The sequence below is a fragment of the Miscanthus floridulus genome, chromosome 8 (genome assembly GCF_019320115.1).
Source record: "Miscanthus floridulus cultivar M001 chromosome 8, ASM1932011v1, whole genome shotgun sequence".
Taxonomy (NCBI): domain Eukaryota; kingdom Viridiplantae; phylum Streptophyta; class Magnoliopsida; order Poales; family Poaceae; genus Miscanthus; species Miscanthus floridulus.
Window position 1 is genome coordinate 634,425 of NC_089587.1, and position 26,306 is coordinate 660,730.

The window sequence follows — 26,306 nt, forward strand, 5'->3', positions numbered from 1 at the left end:
CAACTTTAGTTTATGTCATTTCTCCATCTGAGATCATTTAAGAAATTCATAAAAGTATTAATTTCAAAATAATGATTTTTTTGGCGGTTCACAATAACACTTAAGGAAAATTGCGTATTTGTTTGGAGGCCGAATGAAACCACCAAAGATACAAATTACAACCACCAAGGAAGTTATAGTTTTTTGGCGGATGGATTTTGGCACTCAAGAAAATTTCGGGCCACCAAATAATCAAATTTCCGTTTTCTGATTGATAGCGCTATATTTAAGTAGAAGCAAGTAAAAAAGGTGATAGATAAGCTAGCTAGCACTATATATGTACAAGTAAAGTAAAGTTTCGAATCATATCGATCGGATCATTATTAATTAGATGGATACTGAATTACTATATGTATATTATATCAGAAAAAGAGGGCAATCATGGACTCCCGATCCCACTACTGCTTATATTATATTATATATATATGCACGCATTTTCCATCGTTCCACAGTACAAACTAATGTTTTTTTGCAGTGAAAAGAACAAGAGAGGAATTGTCACGATGCATGAATTGAAAGGGGCTGCTAAGATGCACTAGTATAGAAACGGGCTTTACTCCCGGTTGGGAAACTCCTATAGTCCCGGTTTCTCAACCGAGAGCACGAATCCGGGACTAAAGGGCCCCTCCTTTAGTCCCGGCTTCTTGCCCGAGACTAAAGGTTTTCTTTTTTTTTTCTTTTTTTGTTTCTATTTTCAATTGATGATTCGTTTTAGTTTTCGAATACACATTCTACGCTGCTAGTAATATACGTATTCTACACGTTTATAATGTTCGAACATTTTGTACAAACTAAAGTATGAAACTAACGTATATATTATATGCATATACATATATTGCATGTTATTTTATGTACATATAATATATATATATATATATATATTAACTCCATATAGCGCCTAGGATCCGCGCAAGGAGATTGCTTCGCCTACTGTTTGATTACTGTTCACTAATTGGACGCCGCCACGTGCCTCGTGCGTGTCTGAGCCTGGCTTTGGAGGCCAGCAGAGGCCTACTTTTTGATTACTGTTCATTAATTGGATGCCGCCACGTGCCTCGTGCGTGTCTGAGCCTGGCTTTGGAGCCCAGCGGAGGCCTATGCGACTGTACTCCAATCAGAGCTGCACAAATCAGTCGTTGTCTGTTCCCCACCCCTCCGTCCTCGGCTCTTCGTTCTCTCCGTCTCCATCCTCAACTTCTCGTGCTCTCTGTCGTCACCCCTTCCTCTTCCTCCTCGGCGCCTCCCCTTTCTGTCGTCGCCCCCTCCCTCGCTTCCCCCGATCCCATCCCACGCCGCCCTTTCTCAGATCGTCATCGCTCGTGCGTGCTCAGGCGACAACGACGGATGTGCTCGCCATGCGCGCATCCACATCGGGTCCACCAACGCCGGCGTCGAGTCTACCGCCGCCGACGTCGGATCCACCATCGCGGTGCCATCAGTAGGCAGGTTAAGCCATGTGGTGTCGTCCATGCTGCCTCGCTTTTTCGTCAAAGCAACACCGATGATGGCGAGATAAAGCTTTCTCCAACTAAACAACGAGGTGGCCAAGGTGATAGGTATGTGATGGTCCTAATCTCCATCCCCCTCTCTCAATTGTAGTTTTGTTTTAATCTCCACTTTCTCTTTATTTTCTACTCTCAGGTCCCGCAATGGAAGTCCCATGCGGCACAAATGAATTACGGCACTCAGCACAATGGCTACGCCATGATGGCCTCCAGCTACTGGAATTTGTGGCGTTCAAGCCGGTTGAGAAACATCTTGTGCAATGCTGGTTCATGGCATTCCCAATCCTGGAGAGCAGCAACATGTGCAACCATGAAGCGGCCAGACTCAATACGTTACTCTGCTTTTTGCATCCTGCGTATTCGATGATATGTCTCTGTTGTGATGCTTCACTTTGTCAATTTGTCTGTACTTGGTTTTTTGTTTGCTTTGTAGTGAATTAGGATACCATTTTGGTGAAAGTGGTAATGCTTCACTTTGTAGGGATTCAAATAAGCTGAGCTGACTGCATAGTAATATGTGAACCAATATGCTTGGCTCTTTTTCTATTACAGTGCTGATCGTAAATCTCTTCACTGATGCATCAGTTATTCTCATATCTTTTTTCTTTGCTTCAGAACCATGGGACCTAGAGGACCTTAATTTGTCAGTTTCCTAACGCAGCAAGTATACAAGATGAATTATTTTTCATGGTAAGTTACTACATGTGATCATGTGCACTCGGTTCCTGTTGTGTGGTTTCTAGATGACCTAATAAAGTAGTTACCTTGGAAATTTTGATCATTCCCTACAGTTTGCTTTTTTAGCTAAAAAAAACTTAGCTTTCCATAAATCAGTTTAGAACAATTGGTTTGTATGTTGATTTTTTCAGTTGTCCCTTAATTTGTTTCATTCAGAAAATTATGTATGCATGCTGGTGCTAATGGATCAGGATTATACATTTGACTAGATATGTACTTTGCAGATGTTTGGACTTGCAACTCATCCCTCTGTGGTGTGCTACGCAGATAAACTCATCATGGTGTGTGGATCCTATAAACATGATATGTGAATTCTGTTTGTTCTCCAATTACGGCCTCAATGGTAGGAATGAACTTTGCCGCCTCCTTATTTCATCTATTCTAGCACATCTTTTTGTAGCTATAAAAAAAGAAACTTGCTTTTTTACAGACCAGTTGGTTTGAGTAGACGAAAAGGAGAGGTTACTCCAATTATATCCTTTTTTAATGTTAGTTGAGGATATACTCTTAAGGTGAGATTATAATAGTCAAGGCAAGCAGCGTGCCTTTTGTATTGATTAAAAATTATATGTTCACTTATCTGAGCGGATTCCTTTATAATTCTAAGTCTGAATTGTTAGTTGTTTTCCCCTTCTATTCAAAATAGGATCATATTAAAAAAGATGCCTCTATGCCTAGCTCAAAAAAAAATCATGTAGTCAAGTCCTACTTGAAAAGGTCAATCTTAGCAAAGTATATAGTGCCATATTTTGCTGGCATGGTTCTGGTTGTTTAATTTATCCTTTTCATTTTGGAACAATTTCAACTTTTGGAACACTCAGTAAGTGTAATAAATCAAACTAAGTTTTGTTGGAGTTTCGATTCGTAGGACCTAAAGAGGCTTCCCCTGTTTGTCTCATCTACTCTGGCATCTATCTATGCATAATGCTCTGATAGGTGTTACATTGTTATGTTCCTACTTACTATAATGTGATATGATGACACCCGATATGTGCAGGTTCTCAATTTCAGCTAAAGTGTTTGGTTCATCTTGGTACAGAGAAACTATTCAGTTTGGTGTCATGATATTATGGGAATTAGCAACTAGGAGGTAGAGAAGTTACAAAATTTAGTATTTATGATGATCAATCTTTGTTTTATTGGAAAACAATGTGTCATCCTTGGCCATATCGGTTGCCTGTCCTTCTGTACATGGTCATTATGCGATTCTTCATCTTAATAATTTAGACGCCATGTTCAATTTATTTATCTATAGTATATAAATTTGTAGTGGGAGTTCTGTTTACTGCATGAGTTAGATCAGTAACTGGTTTTATTGCCTTCATTTTTACTACTTATGACGTCAAATTCTGAGTAAAATTCATGTGAAAAATCATATATAGCAGCCTAAAACCAATAAATGCACATTGCTACAGCGAGAAGCCTAGAACGATGTACCGATGATGCAGTCGTTGCCCCATAGCAATGCACCACCTATCTACACATATCAACACGTATGGTCTAAATCGATATATTAAACCAACATAATTACCATGGCCGTGTATAGCAGGTGCGCGCGCAGCGTAGCACGCGTATCATGCTAGTATTACAAATAAAGCTTGCATTGTATATTCTATCATATCCTTGGGATAACAAATTCACTCCATCTGGTTTGGCTTCTATGTTTCGTTGACGTCATTGTAAAACTCGCCGGCGGGGTTGAGGACCTGGTCATTAAGAAATCCTGCTATGGTCTCTTGAATTGCTTTCAGTTGGTCACGTCGTATGACTTTTTCCTTCAACCATAGAGTCTTCAATAAAAGTTAAAGAAAAAGTATATATATATATATATATATATATATATATATATATATATATATATATATATATATATATATATATATATATATATATATATATATATATGTGTGTGTGCGTGTGTGTGTGTGTTGGTCACGTGATTACTTATATATATGAGCAACAAAAAAATTTGTGAATATATGAATATATTTATATAACGTACTTTGAGGATCTCTTCAGGAGTTCTTTTTGCATACGCCATGATGAACTCGCAAACATAGTATCCACAGTAGTTGTTCCCCTATTCTTGCCTCAGAACCCACTTTTACGAGAAAAAAGATCCGGTGAATTGAAAGCATGCATGGTGTTAATTGAATTATATATATATATATATATATATATATATATATATATATATATATATATATATATATATATATATATATATATATATATATAAATGTAGCTAGTACTTACTTTGTGTGCGATTACATCCAGTGGCGCTTTGCAATGTTTCATGTGGTGTTCCTCAATGAAACTTTTCCAAACACTGTGAGAAAAAAGATCCGGTGAATTGTTGCAGTTAAGAGATCGGGTATATATAGTTGCTAGAGAGACCAAATTACCCTTGGATAATATCTATCATGTCTTGGTACTATGTTTGCTCTTTTCTTAACAAGTCTAAGATGCTCAACCAACTATTGGCCATATCGATGACCATCAATATCCAGTGATTGCTACATATGTTTTTATACACAAATATGATCGACATTAACTAGAGTCAACATATATATATGGGAGATAGCTTAGCCAGTAATAAGCAAATAATTGAACAAATGTCAATATGATCGACATTAATTATTTAACACTCACTTGAAGTTGTAGGGGAAGACTATGCCCTTGTTTTGTTGGTTCACTAAGAACCTCATGAGATTTTTCTCGAGTTTAGCTTTTTATTGAGGCGGGGGATTAAGGTGTTTAAATACGACATTCGGATCAACGAAACCAACATCATTATCCTTTCTCTTTCTGAGTTCTGTCATCTCATATCTGCATATATAAAAATATAGTGTGAGGATATATAATTTATATATATATACACTTTAATAGTAGAAAATAATCACACTTACAGACAATAACAACTAACGAGACTTTTGTTATAAGAAATTGTTATTTTTAATCATGCATGTCAATAGAAAATTAGTGAAATTTTTTTTGTTCACTTTTGTCCGCACCTATTGTCTGGCAATTGAGGAAGCGGCGGTGGACTAGAGACCCCGGGAATAATGATGTAGCGCTTGCGTCATAGTATGAATGTCTTCTCTGCTTCTCCTAGAGTCTTCTCCCCATCACCTCTAGAATGTCAAGAGCCAGATCACTAAAACCTTTGTTAACTCTATCCACTGAGACGCTAACATATTCAGGTGGTATTATTGCCCCATGGATTTTTGGTGTCTTGGTAGGATCTGGAGGAGAAAAAACACCGAGAGCCACCATGATTGTGGCATTCTCTTTTGGAATATATAGCTCACATGATATAAACGGTGCAGTGATGTCAACCACAGGGAAACGTAGCATTGCATCATCTTGATTTGGCAACTTCGTGGAAGCGCAACTGCTTTTCAACTGATCAGGGGGGCTAATATTAATGTTGATTCCAATATCTGATGCCTGCCTTTGGGCACTCATTGCTATTTGCACTTGCTTTATGATTTTGTCTTGCATTCTAGTTTGCATTTTTTTTCGCGCTCTTGTGCTTGAAGCAACGCCTCCCGTGACTCACGAACATATTCCTCCAACTTGCTGATCCGCGCTGTTTCCTCATCCTTCCTTCTCTGTTGGCTTCTGTAGGTATCTCTGTCGTTAGGGAAATCATGCTCCCAAGAAATGTTTCGTCCTAAACCTCTTGTTCGGTCACTGTGTTCAGCAGTCCCGATGGCATACGTCAGTTCATCCTTCTCTCTATTGGGCCTGAACGCACCAATAGCTTTAGCTTGTAGAGCATAAGATAATCTTTGTGTTGCTCTTTCAAGTTTTGGGCCATGAACCAGCTTCCCGGTCTCTAGGTCCAGTCTTCCCCCATGAGCGAAAAACTAATTCTTCGCGCGTTTGGGCCAATTGAGTGATTCTGGTGTGATACCCTTGGCAAGAATGTCCGCTTCCATTTTTTCCCACTTGGGAATGGTAGTCGCGTAGCCACCAGATCCTATGCCATGGTGGTATACCTTCTGTCGGGCATTCTCTTGGTTCCTTCTCATCCGTTCCTCACCCTCTTCCGATGTCTTGTACTGTACAAAATCATTCCAGTAGGGCCTCAAAAGTGATGCGGTCGCGTTTTGGTGTCTACCGGCTCATCATCACAATAATCCATGGAGACAACACATCAGTGCCATCCCCTGATAAAGAAATCATAGTATATAGTACGCACGACCCAATTCAGGGCTCGATCGATCAGTCACAAAATCGACCATGAACAAGGACGTTGCACTAGCTAGCGAGCTGGTAGTAGCTCTCTAAAAGAGATAGTAAAACAAGATCCCTGTCATGCTTGCCTCAAAGGAGATAGTAATACCAAACATGTGAAGGCGCACACATCCCTGTCATGCTGGCTGGCCAGAACTTCAACCAGGCCTAAGGCAGCCAAGCTACCAATCACGTCCTATACGAATGTTGCTTCTATCCTCTGACTTGTCTCTTACATTGCTTAATTAGCTTGGCATCATGATTCTCTTGTCTAAATGTAAAGGGCTATGATATCCATCAAGATTAATTAATAGTCTCTTCAAATCAAATGTAAAACTGAATTAGTTTTACTTTATTCAATGTAAGCATATCTTACACATGCCAACATGTATATAAGTTTACCAATAACTTATTACATATCTTGTGCAACATATATATAGGCTAGATTTAATTTTGGGTTATCAAGTCCAGGTGGATCATGGGACATTATCCTAGAGGTGATTTTTACGTTGTGGTGAAGACGCAAAGGCTTTAACTACTTAGGCGGGGCGGGCCTAGACAACCGGTGATGGGCAATATTAGTGAGAGACACATCACTATATGTATAAGAGAAACATGGTAGATGGCGCGCATTATTGTCCATCAATTTTGATTAAAATAGAAGTGATAGGCATGCATCAATTTCCATGTGTCTTCATTAATTACTTAACATCCGTAGTGGTAGGCAAAATGTGTACTTTTGAGGTTTAAAATTAACCCGTCGTCATCACCTTTTGTGGCCTAGTGATATTTTCCAAACTAAAGAGGTTTTGAAAGCTCCAACGGCAAGATATATAGGTCTGATTAATTATTTGCATTAGTTTTAGTCTACATTAAACCTTACGTAGCATAACCCAAGCTAGCATGAATGTATGTAGTATCTCGTTGTTTGATAGTCCTACATAAGCAATGCCATGTTTGAAGAAATCGTGTTTTTATTGATTACATTTTGTTGAATATAGTCATCTCCATGTTCTACTTGAGATCTCATGTTTCTAGTATAGGTATGCGGAGTGAGAATTAATATTTCATTTTTGTGTCTAATGGCGGCTTGTGCAAATCCGCATTGTCTAATACAACCAAATCTAACGTATTAGCCAATACTACTACATACATTAATGGACTTGCTTTGAGCATTATGCGAGCTTGCATAAGAGCCTAAGCGGACAACCGAACATAAACAGACCGCACATCATAAACCTGAGTATAAGTAAACTTAATACAGATAACCAATTAGACCCATGGATGGTGCATCGGAGAAGACGTTATGCTGTTATCAGAATGCTCAGCGACACATCAAAAATGATGCGGTCGTGTTTTGGTTTCTACCCGCTCATCATCACAATAATCCATGAAGACAACACATCAGTGTCGCCCCCTGATTAAGAAATTATAGTATATAGCCGTACGACCCAATTAAGGGCTCGATCGATTGGTCACAAAATCGACCATGAACAAGGACGTTGCACTAGCTAGCGAGCTAGTAGTAGCTCTCTAAAATTTGTGGTGTGCTGTCACTTGCATCGTGCTTGCCACACCGACCACTAGCTGCTAGTACAAGCCGTCGGTTTTTTGTGAGAGCGTCGATGAGCTAGGGCATCGTCATAAACATACATGTGTGGCTGCAAATCACAAGGTGTACTGACCAAGGTAGACTACATCACGTGGCCATGTTTGCTTTCCATTTTTAATGTCCTTTCCCTAGGAGATTACACTCGATACTCCATCAACAACAGTACTACTGTGTGATGCATATGCTTATACACACTGTTTCCATGTGCGAAGGGAGCGAGTTAGTCTGCTTGCCTAGCTAGTCTAAATCTTTTCTTTATCAATGTCGTAATCGGCAGCTAGCTCTCCTGCTCGGTTCATTTTTTTAATATCATTAATGTTACTGGGATGCATGCTTACTGGCCTAGCTAGCAAAGAGCAAAAGCTCACTAGCTAGCTGCTGGTAGTATGTGTGCAAATTATCAGCGTACATGATTATATTAGGCCAAGTTTGCTTTGGTGATCTGACTCGCTCCATCATATCATCAGTACTACTGCAGCCAATTCAGGGCTCCATCATATACAAGGACATGGCCGTAATATTTGATAGCATCTCGATCGCATATATGTGCTATACATACGCATGTACGTGTAGCTGCAAATCACAAGTTGTGCTGATGAAGGTACACACACCGGCACACATACACATCACTTGCATTAGCTAGTACTGGCAAGATCTGAATTTTCGTGTGCCCACCAATAATGCAGGAGCTAGCTATAGCTACAGTCGTTGATCTCGATGGATTCGGAATTGAGAGAAATTTATTTGTCGCTCATGACGACTAATTTGCTAGTTAGGAGTATATCTTGCATAATCGTTTAACTGGATTCTTGCTTTAGGCTGTATTAGCTTCAGAGACTCTCATATAGGACTATCTTGCTTGTCCAAGTCTCACCTGCATCAGTCAAACGGCCAGGCAAGAAATATCTGTCTACTGTATGTACTATTGCTTTAAAAACTAAAATAACGGCACTATTTTAAAGCTACAGCAGCTAAACAAATTTAGTGACGTGACGCTAAAGTATAATTATCGGTGTTTTGAGTCACCCACTAGTAAATTTTTAGATTGCGCGTCTGGTTTGGATTGTGTGCTTAGAGGACATAAGATTTATACCGGTTCGAACAGAACGTCCCTACGTCCATTTCATCGCTGCTGTTACTAGCACCGAAAGTTTATAATAGGGGTTACAAACGGTCAAGAGAAGGGCAGGGTCCCAAGTCTCTGGTGTGTGCGTGTTCTGCTAAGGCGTATTAGGACGTGTAGAGATGTGTTTTTGCATGTAGAGCCGTGCTTTTCATAGGGCGTCCAGCTTTCTCTTTTATAAACCAAGGAGGGAGCAGGCACTAGTACAGAAACATGCTTTACTCCCGGTTGGAAAACCTCTTTAGTCCCGGTTTTCAAACCGGGAGCATGAATCCGGGACTAAAGGACCCCTCCTTTGGTCCCGGTTTCTTGTCTTAGTCCCGGTTGGTAATACCAACCGGGGCTAAAGAGGCCTCCTAGCCTGGCCACGTGGGCCGGCCCTTTAGTACCAACCGGAACTAAAGGTTTTATTTTTTTTTATTTTTTTGTTTCTATTTTCAATTGATGATTCGTTTTGGTTTTCGAATACGCATTCTTCGCTGCTAATAATATACGTATTCTACACGTTTATAATGTTCGAACATTTTGTACAAACTAAAGTATGAAAGTAACGTATATATTACATGCATATACATATATTGTACGTTATTTTATGTACATATAATATGTATATATATTACAAATAAAGTTTGCATTGTATATTCTATCATTTCCTGGATAACAAATTCACTCCATCTGGTTTGGCTTCCATGTTTCGTTCATGTCATTGTAGAACTCGCCGGCGGAGTTTAGGACCTGGTCATTAAGAAATCCTGCTATGGTCTCTTGAATTGCTTTCAGTTGGTCATGTCGTATGACTTTTTTCCTTCAACCATAGAGTCTTCAATAAAAGTTAAAGAAAAAGTATTAATATATATATATATATATATATATATATATGTTGGTCACGTGATTACTTATAAATATGAGCAATAAAAGAAATTGTGAATATATGAATATATTTATATAACGTACTTCAAGAGTTTTTTTAGTACGCCATGATAAACTCACAAATATAGTATCCGCAGTAGTTGTTTCCCTATTCTTGCCTCAGAACTCACTTTTACGAGAAAAAAAGATCCGGTGAATTGAAAGCATGCATGGTGTTAATTGAATTATATATATATATATATATATATATATATATATATATATATAAATGTAGCTAGTACTTACTTTGTGTGCGATTACATCTAGTGGCGCTTTGTAATGTTTCATGTGGTGTTCCTCAATGAAACTTTTCCAAACACCGCGTCCAATAAAATAAAAAATTAATTTGATCTTTAATAATTGTTGCAGTTAAGAGATCGGAGTATATATAGTTGCTAGAGAGACCAAATTACCATTGGATAATATCTATCATGTCTTGGTACTCTGTTGGCTCTTTTCTCAACGAGTCTAAGATGCTCAACTGACTATTGGCCATATCGATGACCATCAATATCCAGTGATTGCTGCATATGTTTTTATACACAAATATGATCGACATTAACTAGAGTCAATATATATATATATATATATATATATATATATATATATATATATATATATATATATATATATATATATATATATGGGAGATAGCTTAGCTAGTAATAAGCAAATAATTGAACAAATGTCCATATGATCGACATTAATTATTTAACACTCACTTGAAGTTGTAGGGGAAGAGTGCGCTTGTTTTGTTGGTTCACTAAGAACCTCATGAGATTTTTCTCGAGTTTAGCTTTCCATTGAGGCGGGGGATTAAGGTGTTTGAATACGACATTTGGATAAGCGAAACCAACAACATTATCCTTTCTCTTTCTGAGTTCTGTCATCTCATATCTGCATATATAAAAATATAGTGTGAGGATATATAATTTATATATATACATGTGGCTTTATATATATACACTTTAACAGTAGAAAATAATCACACTTACAGACAATAACAACTAATGAGACTTTTATCGAGAGAGTCCAGGTGGCATAGTTGGTGTAATTCTAAAAACTCAACATATATAACGTCGTCGTCACGGAAGTAATGTTGGTTTCTAACTCTGATAGAAACAAAGGTCTCTTCCCATTCACACGCCGCCATGCACCACTTGTTTAGCAGGTATATTTGCGTACCCAGTTCACCTAAGGCCTCAGGGTTGTATAGACTCTTTCTATATTCAAATTTCTTCTAAGGATCCACTTTCAGAGCAAATGGTCCTTTAGTGAGCACTTGGGCAAGGTCCAAATCCGTATCCTCGTAAAACTGAACTAGGTCCTCAAAATCGACGTCCAGTAAGTTTAAGTTTGAACCATATTCATTACGAATGACAAGAGGGGGCTGATTGTTACGATTGTTGTCCGAGTTGTGCAACACCTTTCCCTGCTCTAGTCTTTTTTTGTGCCGCCTCAAATGACTTGGTGAGAGAGCGGTCATAGTTTGATTTTGGCAGGGTCTTTTGAGATTTCCGCTTTTTCTGGTCCACCTTCTTTCTTAGAAGATCTAGAGGTAGGTAGAAGTACGGTTTTTCTAGGTTCTCCCTCGCTTCTTGTTGCTTTCTTACTTTTTTGAAGAAATTGTTCATATCTTTTTGTACTGCAGCATTTAATTCCTTTTCACTTTTCTCGTAAGACAGTTTTTGGAGAAAACTAGATTAGAGGAGTCTTTCTTCTTTGCCGGCTAGTGGGCCAACGGCTTCGTTTATGGGACGGACCTCTTAGGAGCTGGCTGCTTCTTGATCATTAAGGGAGGCGGGGCAGCCGTTGGAGATCTCTTTGGAGGCGTTGGAGACCTCCTTGGAGGTGGCGGCGATGGAGACCTCCTTGGAGGTGGCGGCGGTGGCGGCATTGCATAATCATTGCCCGGAGCACTATGATGATCTAGAGATTGAATAATTGGACTTAGGTTGGCGGAGGCCCTGCTGTGTGAGTACAAAAAAGAATAATTAGGTATAAGAAATTGTTATTATTAATCATGCATGTCAATAGAAAATTAGTGAAAAAAATTAGTTTGTTCACTTTTGTCCGCACCTATTGTCTGGCAGTTGAGGAAGCGGCGGTGGACTAGAGACCCCGAGAATAATGATGCAGCGCTTGCGCCATAGTATGAATGTCTTCTCTGCTTCTCCTAGAGTCTTCTCCCCATCACCTCCTGGAATGTCAAGAGCCAGATCACTAAAACCTTTGTTAACTCTATCCACTAAGACACTAACATATCCAGGTGGTATTATTGCACCATGGATTCTTAGTGTCTTGGTAGGATCTGGAGGAGAAAAAACACTGAGAGCCACCATGATTGTGGCATTCTCTTTTGGAATATGTAGCTCACATGATGTAAACGGTGCAGTGATGTCATCCACGGGGAAACGTAGCATTGCGTCATCTTGATTTGGCAACTCTGTGGAAGCGTAACTGCTTTTCAACTAATTAGGGGGCTAATATTAATGTTGATTCCTGGATCTGATGCCTGTCTTTGGGCACTCATTACTATTTGCACTTGCTTTATGATTTTGTCCTGCATTCTAGCTTGCATGTTTTTTTGCGCTCCTGTGCTTGAAGCAACGCCTCCCGTGACTCATGAACATATTCATCCAACCTGCTGATCCACGCTGCTTCCTCATCCTTCCTTCTCTGCTGACTTCTGTAGGTATCTCTATCGTTAGGGAAATCATGCTTCCAAGAAATGTTCCATCCTAAACCTCTCGTTCGGCCACTGTAATCAGCAGTTCTGATGGCATACATCAATTCATCCTTCTCTCTATTGGGCCTGAACGCACCAATAGCTTTAACTTGTAGAGCATAAGAAAATCTTTGTGTTGCTCTTTCGAGTTTTAGGCCATGAACCAGCTTTCTGGTCTCTAGGTCTAGTCTTCCCCCATAAGCGAAAAACCAATTCTTCGCGTGTTTGGGCCAATTGAGTGATTCTGGTGTGATACCCTTGGCAAGAATGTTCGGTTCTATTTTTTCCCACTTGAGAATGGCAGTCGCGTAGCCACCTAATCCCATGCCATGGTGGTATACCTTCTGTCGGGCATTCTCTTGGTTCCTTCTCACCCGTTCCTCACCCTCTTCCGATGTCTTGTAGTGTACAAAATCATTCCAGTAGGGCCTCAACTTCGTGAACGGGCCCCTAGTATTGAAATTGGGCGTTAGATTCTTCTTGACGTATTTCGTGTATAGGGATTTCTTCCAAGTCTGGAATTGTGTGGCCATCTTCTTCATAGCCCACTTTTGAATTAGCTCCTTCAACTCATCATCGTTGATATCATCATAATCATCCGCTTACAACGTGAAATGTTGAAGGATATCATCCCAAATTAAATTCTTATCAAGATCAGAGACAAAACTAACATGAGGCTCGTTGATCTTTTGCTTCCATTCATGGGCACTGATCGGAAGTCTGTCCCTTACAAGGTACCCACAGTGTTGCATGAATTTCCTTGCATGTGGACCAAGTGGTTCGCCTGTCTCGATATTGAATTCTGATATTATGTAGCGCCCCTCCAATGGCTTTTTCGGGCCTCGAATATTTTTGCTTTTCGCCGTTGTGGTCGTCGATCTAGAGGGCTACGTATAAAAAAAGAATAAATAAATATCATGTGTACACATAATAGATGATAGATATTCAAATATATATATAAATATATATAACTTGCCAGTATTTTCTCCCACAATATTTTCTTGCTTATTTTCAAGAGCCAGGCATTGACTCCCGTCATCTACATCCTGCTGGTCACCATCGACAAATTGAGTGCCGGTGTTGATAATATCCATCATTTCTTCATCCATGTTGTCTCTCGAGGCAGCCATCTAACTTTTACACCACTAGATATATCTATAAAAAATAAAAATCATATATCTATAAAATGGATCGAGTCATGTGCTTAAAATTAATTAAATAACTACACTCAAAATTCAAGTCTCCAAAGCATAACTTTGATTTCTGATTTTCTAGAAATATTTATTGGCAAGTGATATATATAACAAATTTAGATATATAACAATATAAATTAATTATAAAACCCTATTTTTTTATATAACTTTGATTTCTCTAATTTGCTTTCTAGTTATAAACTATTTGTCACTCTTACCTATTCTGTTCCTACTTTGTGTAGTATATATAGCTAGATGATTTCATATCTGGTTAACCGCAATAATGTAATGTCCTATGGGATATAGTAATTAAAATTGTGTTTTGTCTGCGCAATTTAGGAACTATCAATCATTCATTTTGTTTGCTAAACCTGTTAATTCTGCTCGAATGTAGCATTCTCAGAAGCTGAACATGAGCTACGAGGAGGCTCATGATCGTGAAGTTGGACTACATTTCTGACGCTCGTTTCCAACGTTCGGGGTGGGCTATGACTATGGCCATGGCGCAGCAGGCACAAGAGCCGGCTCGATGGCTCAGCGCAAAATCGCGCAACAAAAATCGAAGAGCCACATCCCATTACAAGATTGCTGGCATGAGGGCTCGGCACACGCATCCATCCAATTACAAAAGGGGTAATAAGAAGAAAAGGCGGTCACCGTGGCGACGGTGTGGCTGGACAGCCAGAGACGAGAGCCACAGAGGCACGTGCGCTCTCCGGTGTGGATGAGGACGAGCGAGGCGGTGGCGGCGTCAACGGAGACCACTCCCAACCCGAACATGGCGGTGGTGGTGAGCTTGCGCTTGAGGGAGCAGTTCCAGTGGTTCTTGACAGCATTGTAGGTGCAATCGGGGAGGAGGCGTGCGATGGCGTCCCAGCGGTTGCCGAGCCGCGCGTGGGCGTGGACGATGGCGGCGTCCTCCTCGGGCGTGAAGGGTCGGTGCTCCAGTGAGGACGAGCGAGGTGGGTCGGGGACGAGGACGCGAGCTCCAGTGAGAACAAGCGAGGCGCGCGGGCCAGCGAGGACGAGCGATGCGAGCTGTGGCGATAATGGACGAGGATGAGCGAGGCGTGCGCTGGCCGGCCAGAGAAGAACCGCGCGTGCATGTGGGGTCAGTGACAAAGTGTGCGCGCATGACGAGGCGAGGCTAGGGTGGTCGCCTGGGGGTGGCGGTGCTGTTGGATCGGATCTGGTGGAGAAGATGAGGCAACGACGTGGCTGGGCGGAGACAGAGATGAAGAGAACTAGAGAAGGGAGAAGGGCGTGGTTTATAAAGGGGGACCTTTAGTCCCGGGTGAAGCTAGGCCCCAGGACTAAAGGACCTTTAGTCCTGGGTGATGGTTAGAACTGACCTTTAGTCCCGGGTGTAGCCACGGCCCAGGAGTAAAGTTATTTTTTGGCGGGCCACGAAAACATAGCCACCTTTAGTCCCAGGTGGTTGATCCACCCGGGAGTAAAGGTAGGCTGCAGTTGAGTTTCCAGAAGTTTTTCCTTTTTTATATATTTCTTTTATATAAATATGTAGAGGGTTATTAATTGTCTAATAAATAAAATATTATCAAAAAAATTATAAAAAATTCCTAGACTTGGTTTTATATTATTATACACAACAAAAATTTATAACCTAAACTCTTTTATTTTACTGTATAAATATTTAACATAGTGTAAATAATAATTACAGTTTGCACCATGCAAAAATATACTACTTAATTAAAATCATTAAAACTATTGATTTTCAACAGGAAATTAGTTTTCACATCTTATTAACGTTGATCATTTAGTTTTTCATCACACATTCTCCATGGGAAATCCACCGTCAAGTAGAAAAGTCATTTAAACCGTAGAAAATATGAAAACACGACAAAAAAATCTGAAGTCACAATTATTACATAATAGGTATAATACATCTCTATATCAAGCCAGGACTAAAACAATTTTTTCACTAATTTTTTCACATCAGATGCATTGCTTTTGCTTTTTTCTTTGTGCGACATGGAAATCCCACCATCAAACACAAATTTAATTTGAACATAGAAAAAAGGAAACACCTAATAAACATCTCTGATTTCATAATTATTATATAATACCTCTAATACACACTATTAAACATCACTATATATATCAAGCGGGCACAGTAGTGAACTTCTTCTTAACGTATATCCCTTGGTTATGATCGCGTCGTAACCATGGAGTGTCCTCATCATTTAGCTAGATGCTTGGGTCTTTGTTCATTGTGAAGGGTGGAATTCGGTCATCTTTTTCATAATCTTCTGCTATGTCTGACTTGTCTTCAATTCCGACGATGTTTCTTTTCTCGGAAAGAACTATGTGGCGCTTTGGCTCATTGTTGTTTTTCCCTCTCTTCGGTTTTGTAGACATGTCCTTGACATAGAACACCTTATTCACATCCTTGGCAAGGACGGATGGTTCATCTTTGTACCCAATATTGTTGATGTCCACGGTTATCATTCCATACTGGTTGTCGACTGCTACCCATCTCTAGTCACCTTTACCCATTGGTACTTGAACAAATGTACCTTAAAAGTAGGTGCATAGTTTAGTTCCCATATCTCCTCTATGCGACCATAATATATTTGCTTATTTCCATTAGGGTCGGTGGCATCTATGCGGACACCACTGTTTTGGTTGGTGCTCCTTTATCTTGGGCTACTGTGTAAAATGTATTCCCATTTATCTCGTATCCTTTGTATGTGAGGATATGCCACGATGGCTGCCTAGCCAACAAATACAGTTGCTCATCAATACTCTTATCACCCTGACATTCTTTTCGTAACCAGTCGCTGAAAGTTTCCATGTGTTGACGCGTAATCCAAGCTTCAGAGTTCCCTAGAAACTCAGATCAGAGCAACTCTTTATGTGTCTCGATATACGGATCCACCAAGGAGGAGTTTTGTAGAACTATGTAGTGTGCTTTATTAAAATAATTGTCCTGCATACCAATATATGGTTTCTTCCCTAGTGTCTCCTTTCCACTTTGTCTCCTCTCGTGTCGTGATTCAGGAACACCAATCGGGTCAAGGTCGGGAATATAGTCAATAAAAAACTCAATGACCTCCTCTGTTCCATAGCCCTTGGCGATGCTTCCTTCTGGCCGAGCACGGTTGTGAACATATTTCTTTAGAACTCCCATGAACCTCTCAAAGGGGAACTTGTTGTGCAGGAACATAGGACCAAGAATGCTAATCTCCTTGACCAGGTGAACTAGGAGGTGTGTCATGATATTAAAGAAGAAAGGTGGGAACACCAACTCAAAGCTGACAAGACATTGAACCACATCATTCTGTAGTTTAGTTAGATCCATTAGCTCGATTGCCTTCTAAGAAATTGCATTAAGGAATGCATATAGCTTCACGGTGGCTAGACATACATTTGGAGGTAGAATTCCTCTTAATGCAATTGAAAGTAATTGCGTCATGAGCACGTGGCAGTCATAGGACTTTAAGTTTAGAAATTTCTTCTCTAGCGCATTTATTATACCCTTTATATTCGAGGAGAATCCAGATGGTACCTTGATGCTTGCTAGGCATTCAAACATGCTTTCCTTCTCTTCTTTGCTAAGAGTGTAGCTGGAAGGACTTAAGTAATGGCGTCCATCATCTGTCTTCTCTGGATGCAGGTTGTCTTGTTCTTCCAAACACCATAGGTCCTGTCATGCTTCAAGTGTGTCCTTAGGCTTCCCATACACACCCATGAAGCCTAGCAGGTTCACACAAAGATTCTTCGTTAGGTGCATCACGTCGATCGCGCTACAGACCTCTAGGACTTGCCAATAGGGTAGCTCCCAAAATATAGACTTCTTCCACTTGGGTACGTGACCGTCGGTGTCGTTCGGAACAGGTTCGCTGCCATATGCCTTTCCAAATACTACTTTCACATCCTTGACCATATTGAGTACATCCTCACCAGTTCAGTTGCCCGGCTTGGTCTGGTGGTCTGCCTTACCTTTAAAATGCTCGCCTTTCTTTCTTAGGGGCTGATTCATAGGAAGAAATTGACGATGGTCAAGGTATACAACCTTTCAACATTTTTTCAAGAATATACCTTTAATGTCATCAAAACAGTGCGTGCATGCATTATATCCCTTGTTTGATTGTCCTAAAATATTACTTAGAGCAGGTTAATCATTGATTGTTACGAACAACAATGCTTGTAGGTCAAAGTGCTCCTGTTTGTGCTCATCCCACACATGTACACCTAGTTTGTTCCACAAAAGTAGAAGTTCTTCAACTTGTGGCCTCAGGTACACATCGATGTCGTTGCCAGGTTGCCTTGGGCCTTGGATGAGCACTGGCATCATAATAAACTTACGCTTCATGCATAACCAGAGAGGAAGGTTGTAGATACATAGAGTAATAGGCCAAGTGCTATGACTACTGCTCTACTCCCCGAAAGGATTCATACCATCCGTACTTAAAGCAAACCTTAAGTTTCTTGCATCATTTGTAAACTCCGGGAATTCTCTATCGATTGCTCTTCACTAGGACCCATCAATAGGGTGTCTCAACATATTGTCTACCTTACGGTCTTCTTTGTGCCATCATAACAACTTTGCATGGTCTTTGTTTCTGAACAGACATTTCAAGCGTGGTATTATAGGAGCATACCACATAATCTTGGCAGGGATTTTCTTCGTGGGACGTTCGCCCTCAACATCACCAAGGTCATCTCGCTTGATCTTATACCACGATGCATGACATACTGGGCATGCATCTAACTTCTCATACTCCTCGCCACGATAGAGGATGCAGTCATTAGGACATGCATGTATCTTCTGGATTTCTAATCCCAAAGGGTAGACTACCTATTTTGCTTCGTACGTAGTGGCGTGCAATTCGTTATCCTTCGGAAACATCTTCTTTTGGATTTTCAGTAACTCCCTAAATCCCTTGTCAGATACACCATTCTTTGCCTTCCATTGCAGCAATTCTAGTGTGGTACTCAACTTTTTCTGCCCCGCATCACAAGTTGGGTATAGTAATTTCTTGTGATCCTCTAGCATGCGCTCGAACTTGATCTTCTCCTTTTCACTTTCACATTCTCTTTGTGCATCACGAATGGCCTGACCAAGATCATCAGCGGGCTTATCTTCTGCCCCTACCTCTTCTTCAGCTTCCCCCATTGCAGTATCATTAAAGGCACCATATTCAGCAATTATGTCATCATCGTCCCATTGTTCTTCTTCACCTTCTTCCATTACAATCCCGGTTTCTCCATGCTTCGTCCAAAAAATGTAGTTTGGCATGAAACCTAACTTCAACAAGTGTGAATGAAGACTCCCTGAGCTAGCATATTCCTTCAAATTCTTACATATGGCACATGGGCAGCACATGAAATAATCACGTTTGTTTGCCTCGGCCACACGTAAGAAAGAATGCACACCCTCAATGAACTCTTGGGAGCGGCGATCAGCATTGTACATCCAATGACGGCTCATCTGCATTACATAACATACATACCATATTAAAACCAAGAACATAATTAGTTAATTATACGACATGCATGCCACCACACAAGGTATTAATTTATGAAAGTCTCGCTACAATGTAGACAATCCCAACTACCACTAAAAAAATAAAGCTAAAATGCACTTCAGCAGCATAAGGATTTCGCGACCAATCCCAACTAAAATAGACAGATCATGCGTTTGTTCAACATCTACGGGCTTCTTCCGCAGGATCACTGCCTCATCAACCGCCGTAGCCGCCTGTGCAAGAGAGTTTTGCATGTGTTCAACATACTCTTCCTCCCAGTACCAGCCTGAACATCCAGTGCCATCCCACTAAAATTAAAACAAAAAATTAGAACTTTAATCACAATCATCATGAAAATAAGTATAAATTAACCATAATCATCAAATACGATAAAATAACTCACATTGCGATCCGGACACTTGTAGAAGATACGGCCCTTATTGGGACACTCCTTCCTCACCCGGTACTCTATCACAATCTTCTCCTCACACTTGCTGCATGCAATAAGAGGGAGGTCCGGCCTCAGTCGCTTTGGAACCCGATGAGAGGACGAGGACCCAAAAGCAGTTGCCATCTACTCTCTATACTCATTTTTAATATAATATAAATTTCTCATTTTATAAACAAATAAAATTAAAAAAAACTCTAAAATTCTCTATATCTCTAAACCATGAAGTGTGCTATGCATGCTAGAAATGAAAGCTGAATACTTGTTTTGAATAACTACTTTAACCTTCCTTCATCCAAATATGCAAACTTTAAAGTGATTTTGAGCTTAAATGGCTTACAAATAAAAAAAATCCACCATAAAAAACCACATATATCTAGTCCACAAAATGAGATATGCTACTGATGAAACATGAGAGTATAAAGTTGGTAACCTTTAGAGCCAGAGAATCAATGGAGGAATCGAAGAAATCTTGTGATTACTGGCGATGAGGAAGAAGAGAGGCCGGCGATGAAGCAAGAATACTGAGGTCGAAGGGGCTCAGGCTCAGGGAGGAAGAAAGGGTATATAGGAGGGGACCTTTAGTCCCGGTTGGAGACATCAACCGGGACTAAAGGTCCCTTTCTAGTCCCAAGCGGAGCCTCCAGCCGGGAGTAGACTTTTACTCCCGGTTGGAGGGACCAACTGGGAGTAAAAGTTAATCTTTAGTCCTGATTGGTTGCTCCAACTGGGACTAAAGGTCCCCTGCAGCAAAAGCCTACCGCAGTAGCCGTTGGGCAGGGACCTTTAGTCCCGGTTGCTACAAATCGAGACTAAACGTCTCTCTAGTCCCAGGCACGAAAAATACCAGGACTAAAGCCAAATTTCGAAGTGGATCAAAAGTCATTTCTCTACTAGTGAGGTTTATAGGGGGAAAAGGGAGAAAGATGAAGAGAAGTCAAAAGTCTTCCGGGTCGCACCATCTTTCATCTCCCATATGCGGGTCTAGCCGGTCTTGTAGATGTCAACAGGGACAACTCCAAGTCGTGGTCCTGTTCGTCACTGGTGCCATGCGCCGACGTCAGCTACCGATCATGGCGGTCAATCCTGTCCCTGTGGATGGCGTGGCGAACTGACACGCCCGTCGGTGTCCGTGCGGGGATTAGGTAGAACAGCGTCGGTACGCCCGGCACTGTTCTGGACATGAGCTCTCCGGTATGGCCCATCTTGGTCACGTGTTACATTAAGGCGCGCCTGCCCACTCTCTGGTGTCTGAACCATGACCCAGGCCCATACACTTGGACTGGGAGTGGTTGGTAGCGGTGTGGGCTTCCGTCGGGCGAGATGGGAGCCGCGCTTGAGGGGTCGGGCGAGGCGAAGCCCGCACCCCAGCGGTCGAGCGGGGCAAAGCCCGCACTTCCAGCGGTCAGGCGAGGTGGAGCCCGTACTCCAGCCATCGGGCAAGGCGGAGTCCGCACCCCAGGGGCCGATCAAGGCGAGACCCGCGCCTCAGCGGTCGAGCGAGGCGAAGCCTGCGCACCTAGGGGCCGGTTGAGGCCAAATGAAACCACCAAAGATACAAATTACAACCACCTAAGGAAGTTATAGTTTTTTGGCGGCTGGATTTTAGCACTCAAGAAAATTTCGGGCCACCAAAGAATCAAATTTACGTTGTCTGATTGATAGTGCTATAATTAAGTAGAAGCAAGTAAAAAAGGTGATAGATAAGCTAGCTAGCACTATTTATGTACAAGTAAAGTAAAGTTTCTAATCATATCGATCGGATCATTATCAGAATGCTCAGCGACACATCAAAAGTGATGCGGTCGCGTTTTGGTGTCTACCGGCTCATCATCACAATAATCCATGGAGACAACACATCAGTGCCGCCCCCTGATAAAGAAATCATAGTATATAGTACGTACGACCCAATTAAGGGCTCGATCGATCAGTCACAAAATCGACCATGAACAAGGACGTTGCACTAGCTAGCGAGCTGGTAGTAGCTCTCTAAAAGAGATAGTAAAACAAGATCCCTGTCATGCTTGCCTCAAAGGAGATAGTAATACCAAACATGTGAAGGCGCACACATCCCTGTCATGCTGGCTGGCCAGAACTTCAACCAGGCCTAAGGCAGCCAAGCTACCAATCACGTCCTATATGAATGTTGCTTCTATCCTCTGGCTTGTCTCTTACATTGCTTAATTAGCTTGGCATCATGATTCCGTCGTCTAAATGTAAAGGGCTATGATATCCATCAAGATTAAGTAATGGTCTCTTCAAATCAAATGTAAAACTGAATTAGTTTTACTTTATTCAATGTAAGCATATCTTACACATGCCAGCATGTATATAAGTTTGCCAATAACTTATTACATATCTTGTGCAACATATATATAGGCTAGATTTAATTTTGGGTTATCAAGTCCAGGTGGCTCATGGGGCATTATCCTAGAGGTGATTTTTATGTTGTGGTGAAGAAGCAAAGGCTTTAACTACTTAGGCGGGGCGGGCCTAGACAACCGGTGATGGGCAATATTAGTGAGAGACACATCACTATATGTATAAGAGAAAAATGGTAGACGGCGCGCATTATTGTCCATCAATTTTGATTAAAATAGAAGTGATAGGTATGCATCAATTTCCGTGTGTCTTCATTAATTACTTAACATCCGTAGTGGTAGGCAAAATGTGTACTTTTGAGGTTTAAAATTAACCCATCGTCATCACCTTTTGTGGCCTAGTGATATTTTCCAAACTAAAGAGGTTTTGAAAGCGCCAACAGCAAGATATATAGGGTCTGATTAATTATTTGCATTAGTTTTAGTCTACATTAAACCTTACGTAGCATAACCCAAGCTAGCATAAATGTATGTAGTATCTCGTTGTTTGATAGTCCTACATAAGCAATGCCATGTTTGAAGAAATCGTGTTTTTATTGATTACATTTTGTTGAATGTAGTCATCTCCATGTTCTACTTGAGATCTCATGTTTCTAGTATAGGTATGTGGAGTGAGAATTAATATTTCATTTTTGTGTGTCTAATGGCGGCTTGTGCAAATCCGCATTGTCTAATACAACCAAATCTAACGTATTAGCCAATACTACTACGTACATTAATGGACTTGCTTTGAGCATTATGCGAGCTTGCATAAGAGCCTAAGCGGACAACCGAACATAAACAGACCGCACATCATAAACCTGAATATAAGTAAACTTAATACATATAACCAATTAGACCCATGGATGGTGCATCGGAAAAGACGTTATGTTGTTATCAGAATGCTCAGCGACACATCAAAAGTGATGCGGTCGCGTTTTGGTTTCTACCGGCTCATCATCACAATAATCCATGGAGACAACCAGCCCGTTCGCTTGTTGGTTTCAGCCAGCCTAAATCAGCCAGCCAACAGTGTTTTTCTCTCACAATAAACCAGCACCAGCCAGCCCAAACCAGCCCAGAAACCAACCAGCGAACAGGCCGAACACATCAGTGCCGCCCCCTGATAAAGAAATCATAGTATATAGTACGTACGACCCAATTAAGGGCTCGATCGATCAGTCACAAAATCGACCATGAACAAGGACGTTGCACTAGCTAGCGAGCTAGCAGTAGGTCTCTAAAATTTGACCCCGTTCGCTTCGCTAAAAAAATAAGTCGAAATACTGTTCCGGCTAATCTAGTGTGAGAAAAAAATATTATCTCGGTTGAAAAAACAAGCTGAAAAAACGGACGAACAGGCGTCTTGCTTGCCACACCAGCAATATATAATATAATGGACCGACCACTCGCTGCTAGTACAAGCCGTCGTTTTTTTGTGAGAGCGTCGATGAGCTAGGGCATCGTCATAAACATACAGGAGTGGCTGCAAATCACAAGGTGTACTGACCAAGGTAGACTACATCACGTGGCCATGTTTGCTTTCCATTTTTAATGTCCTTTTCCTAGGAGATTACACTCAATACTCCATCAACAACAAGCAACAAGTGATCCATCAACAACAAGGAACTGACGCACCCGTCGGTGTCCGTGCGGAGATTAGGTAGAACAACGTCGGTACGCCCGGCACTCTTCTGGACATTAGCTATCCGGTATGGCCCGTCTTGGTCACGTGTTACATCGAGGCGCGCCTGCCCACTCTCTGGTCTCAGAACCTTGACCCAGGCTCATACGCTTCACTACTGGACGCAGGGTCTTTGCCGAGGGCCTGACGCCCTCGGCAAAGGCTCTTCAGCCGTCGGCGAAGGATTTGCCGAGGGCAGCCCTCGGTGAAGAACCCTCGGGAAAAAAAAACGTCGGCGAAGGAGTCTTTGCCGAGGGCCTTTTATCGGGCACTCGGCAAAGTATTTGCCGAGGGCTAACGGCGGCCCTCGGCAAAGTAAAGTAGCCGTTAGGTACGCGGTTATTTTCCACGGCGTCTTTGCCGAGGGCTGACATACAGGCCCTCGGCAAAGAGCTTTTTTTTTGGAATTTATTTGCCGAGAGCTATACCGCAGGGCCCTCGGCAAAGACCTATTTTCTTTTTTTTTCTCGGAATTTCTTTGCCGAGAGCTATATCGAAGGCCCTCGGCAAAGACCTACGTTTTTATTTTTGTCTCGGAATTTCTTTACCGAGGGCTGTGTTCAAAACCCTCGACAAAGACCTACTTTTTAATTTTTTCTGGGAATTTCTTTGCCGAGGGCTATGGTTAAGGCCCTCGGCAAAGACCTGTTTTTAATTTTTCCTGGGAATTTCTTTGCCGAGGGCTATGGTCAAGGCCCTCGGCAAAGACCAGTGAAAATTTTCAACATTCCACCTGTTTCTTGCTTTCCATGCAGACAAAATATATATATATATTCAACAACAGAAATATCCCACAAATATCACAATCATCACATATATCTCACAAATATCACATATATCTCACAGATATCACATAGATCATCACATGTATCATCACAAGTCCAAATTCAACAATTCCATAAGTCCACAATCTAACTCAAGTGTCAAGTCCACAAGTTCAAATCCGACTGAGGCTGGCCAACCTCTCCAACCGTCTGGCCTCTGCGTCACCAACCTTCCCAACCGTCTGGCCTCTGCGTCGAGGGTGGTGTAACGAAGCCTCCAGAATCAGGTGACGCACGAGGGGGGTTATTGGAACCCGCCGACTGAGGCTGCACAAACAATTATATGCTTATGTGAGATTGCAGTAATTATTCTAGGACTACAGTTTTAGTATTTAGACAGAAACCTATCAAATTTTTTATAGCTAGTGTTGTCTGGGTTTCTATGTCATACAAGCAAATCAGTAGCTAGTGTTCTCTGGGTTTCTATGTCACACAAGCGAGAAGTGAACTTTAACGCTTACAGGAGTAGCTGCAAACGCGTGCGGCACCTGAGGCGGAGGAGCTGACATCTGCACAGGCACACCCGTCTTCTGCCCAAGAGCTTGCATGATTTGCATTATTTCTGCAATCCTGACCTCCTGGGGCCTCTCGAGCGGCCTGCTCAGCCTCCAGCCGAGCAGTGAGGGCCGTGATCTGCGCCGTCTTCTCGTTGTTCTGGGCCTGCAATATTGCACTCCAATATTTCAGTAATGCAAATCTAACTCAAGTGTGAGAATATTAATTTACGACGAGTAAAACAAGAATTACCTCGAGCGCATCGACCCGCTGCAGTGTCGGAGTAGGCCGTGAGCGTATGGGCTGGCTGGAACTCGTGCTCTGTGCTCGGAGCTGGCTCAGAGTGGGAACAGTGGTGGGGTCGATGGCGGCGTTCGCAATCCACGTCCGGCCGTGCTTCCTGCCGCCACCGAGCCTCATGATGGCCTCGGCATTAATGGGCTCGGTGCGGACGTCGTACTCTGGCCCGTGCCGCTGCTGTACCGCCGACGTGTACTCCTGGACTTTAGTGTACACGTTAGGGTCGGAGTATGCCTCGCGAGGGGCAGCCGGGTCCCAGGTGACGTCGCCGGCCACCCTGGTCTGGTGGGACATAGCCCACGCCGTGAACATCGAGACATCCTCGTCCGGGTGCGCAGCCTCCTGCGAGAAAGGCGGCAGGTGGTGAGCAATCAGGCATACGTTAAGCGTGAAACTAAATAGAAGAAAAATCACTTACATATGCCGATTTGAATCCGGGGAGACTCCTGCTGCCTTGATGGTGAGTGGCAGCTGGCCTGAGCATACGCAGTGCCCGTTGAGACTCGTGCTTCTCTATGTAGGCCGGCGTGAACCACCTAGCCACGATCATTGTCCAGGCGTCGGCATGCGCTCGGCACCACCAGGGAATCACCTACAAGTCAACGAGTGTTTGA

At 41.9% G+C, this 26,306-nt stretch overlaps 1 protein-coding gene and 1 long non-coding RNA gene across 3 annotated transcripts; one reads left to right on the plus strand and one right to left on the minus strand.

Moving 5' to 3' along the window:
- Positions 1-1,223: 1,223 nt before the first annotated feature.
- Positions 1,224-3,636, plus strand: LOC136470820 (uncharacterized). 2 transcript variants are annotated; one of them, XR_010761871.1, is made up of 5 exons: positions 1,224-1,595; positions 1,681-2,234; positions 2,507-2,625; positions 2,713-2,794; positions 3,280-3,636. It is a non-coding gene; the product is annotated as an uncharacterized lncRNA (long non-coding RNA). The 2 variants fall into 2 exon arrangements; XR_010761870.1 differs by having other exon boundaries at positions 2,550-2,625.
- Positions 3,637-24,860: 21,224 nt separating this feature from the next.
- LOC136470821 (uncharacterized) lies at positions 24,861-25,812 on the minus strand. The gene is made up of 3 exons (XM_066468556.1): positions 25,645-25,812; positions 25,359-25,557; positions 24,861-25,164 (listed from the first exon to the last, which is right to left on the minus strand). Exons 1-3 carry the CDS (start codon positions 25,810-25,812, stop codon positions 25,142-25,144), a joined length of 390 nt encoding a protein of 129 aa, XP_066324653.1. The 3' UTR covers positions 24,861-25,141.
- Between the last annotated feature and the right edge of the window lie 494 nt (positions 25,813-26,306).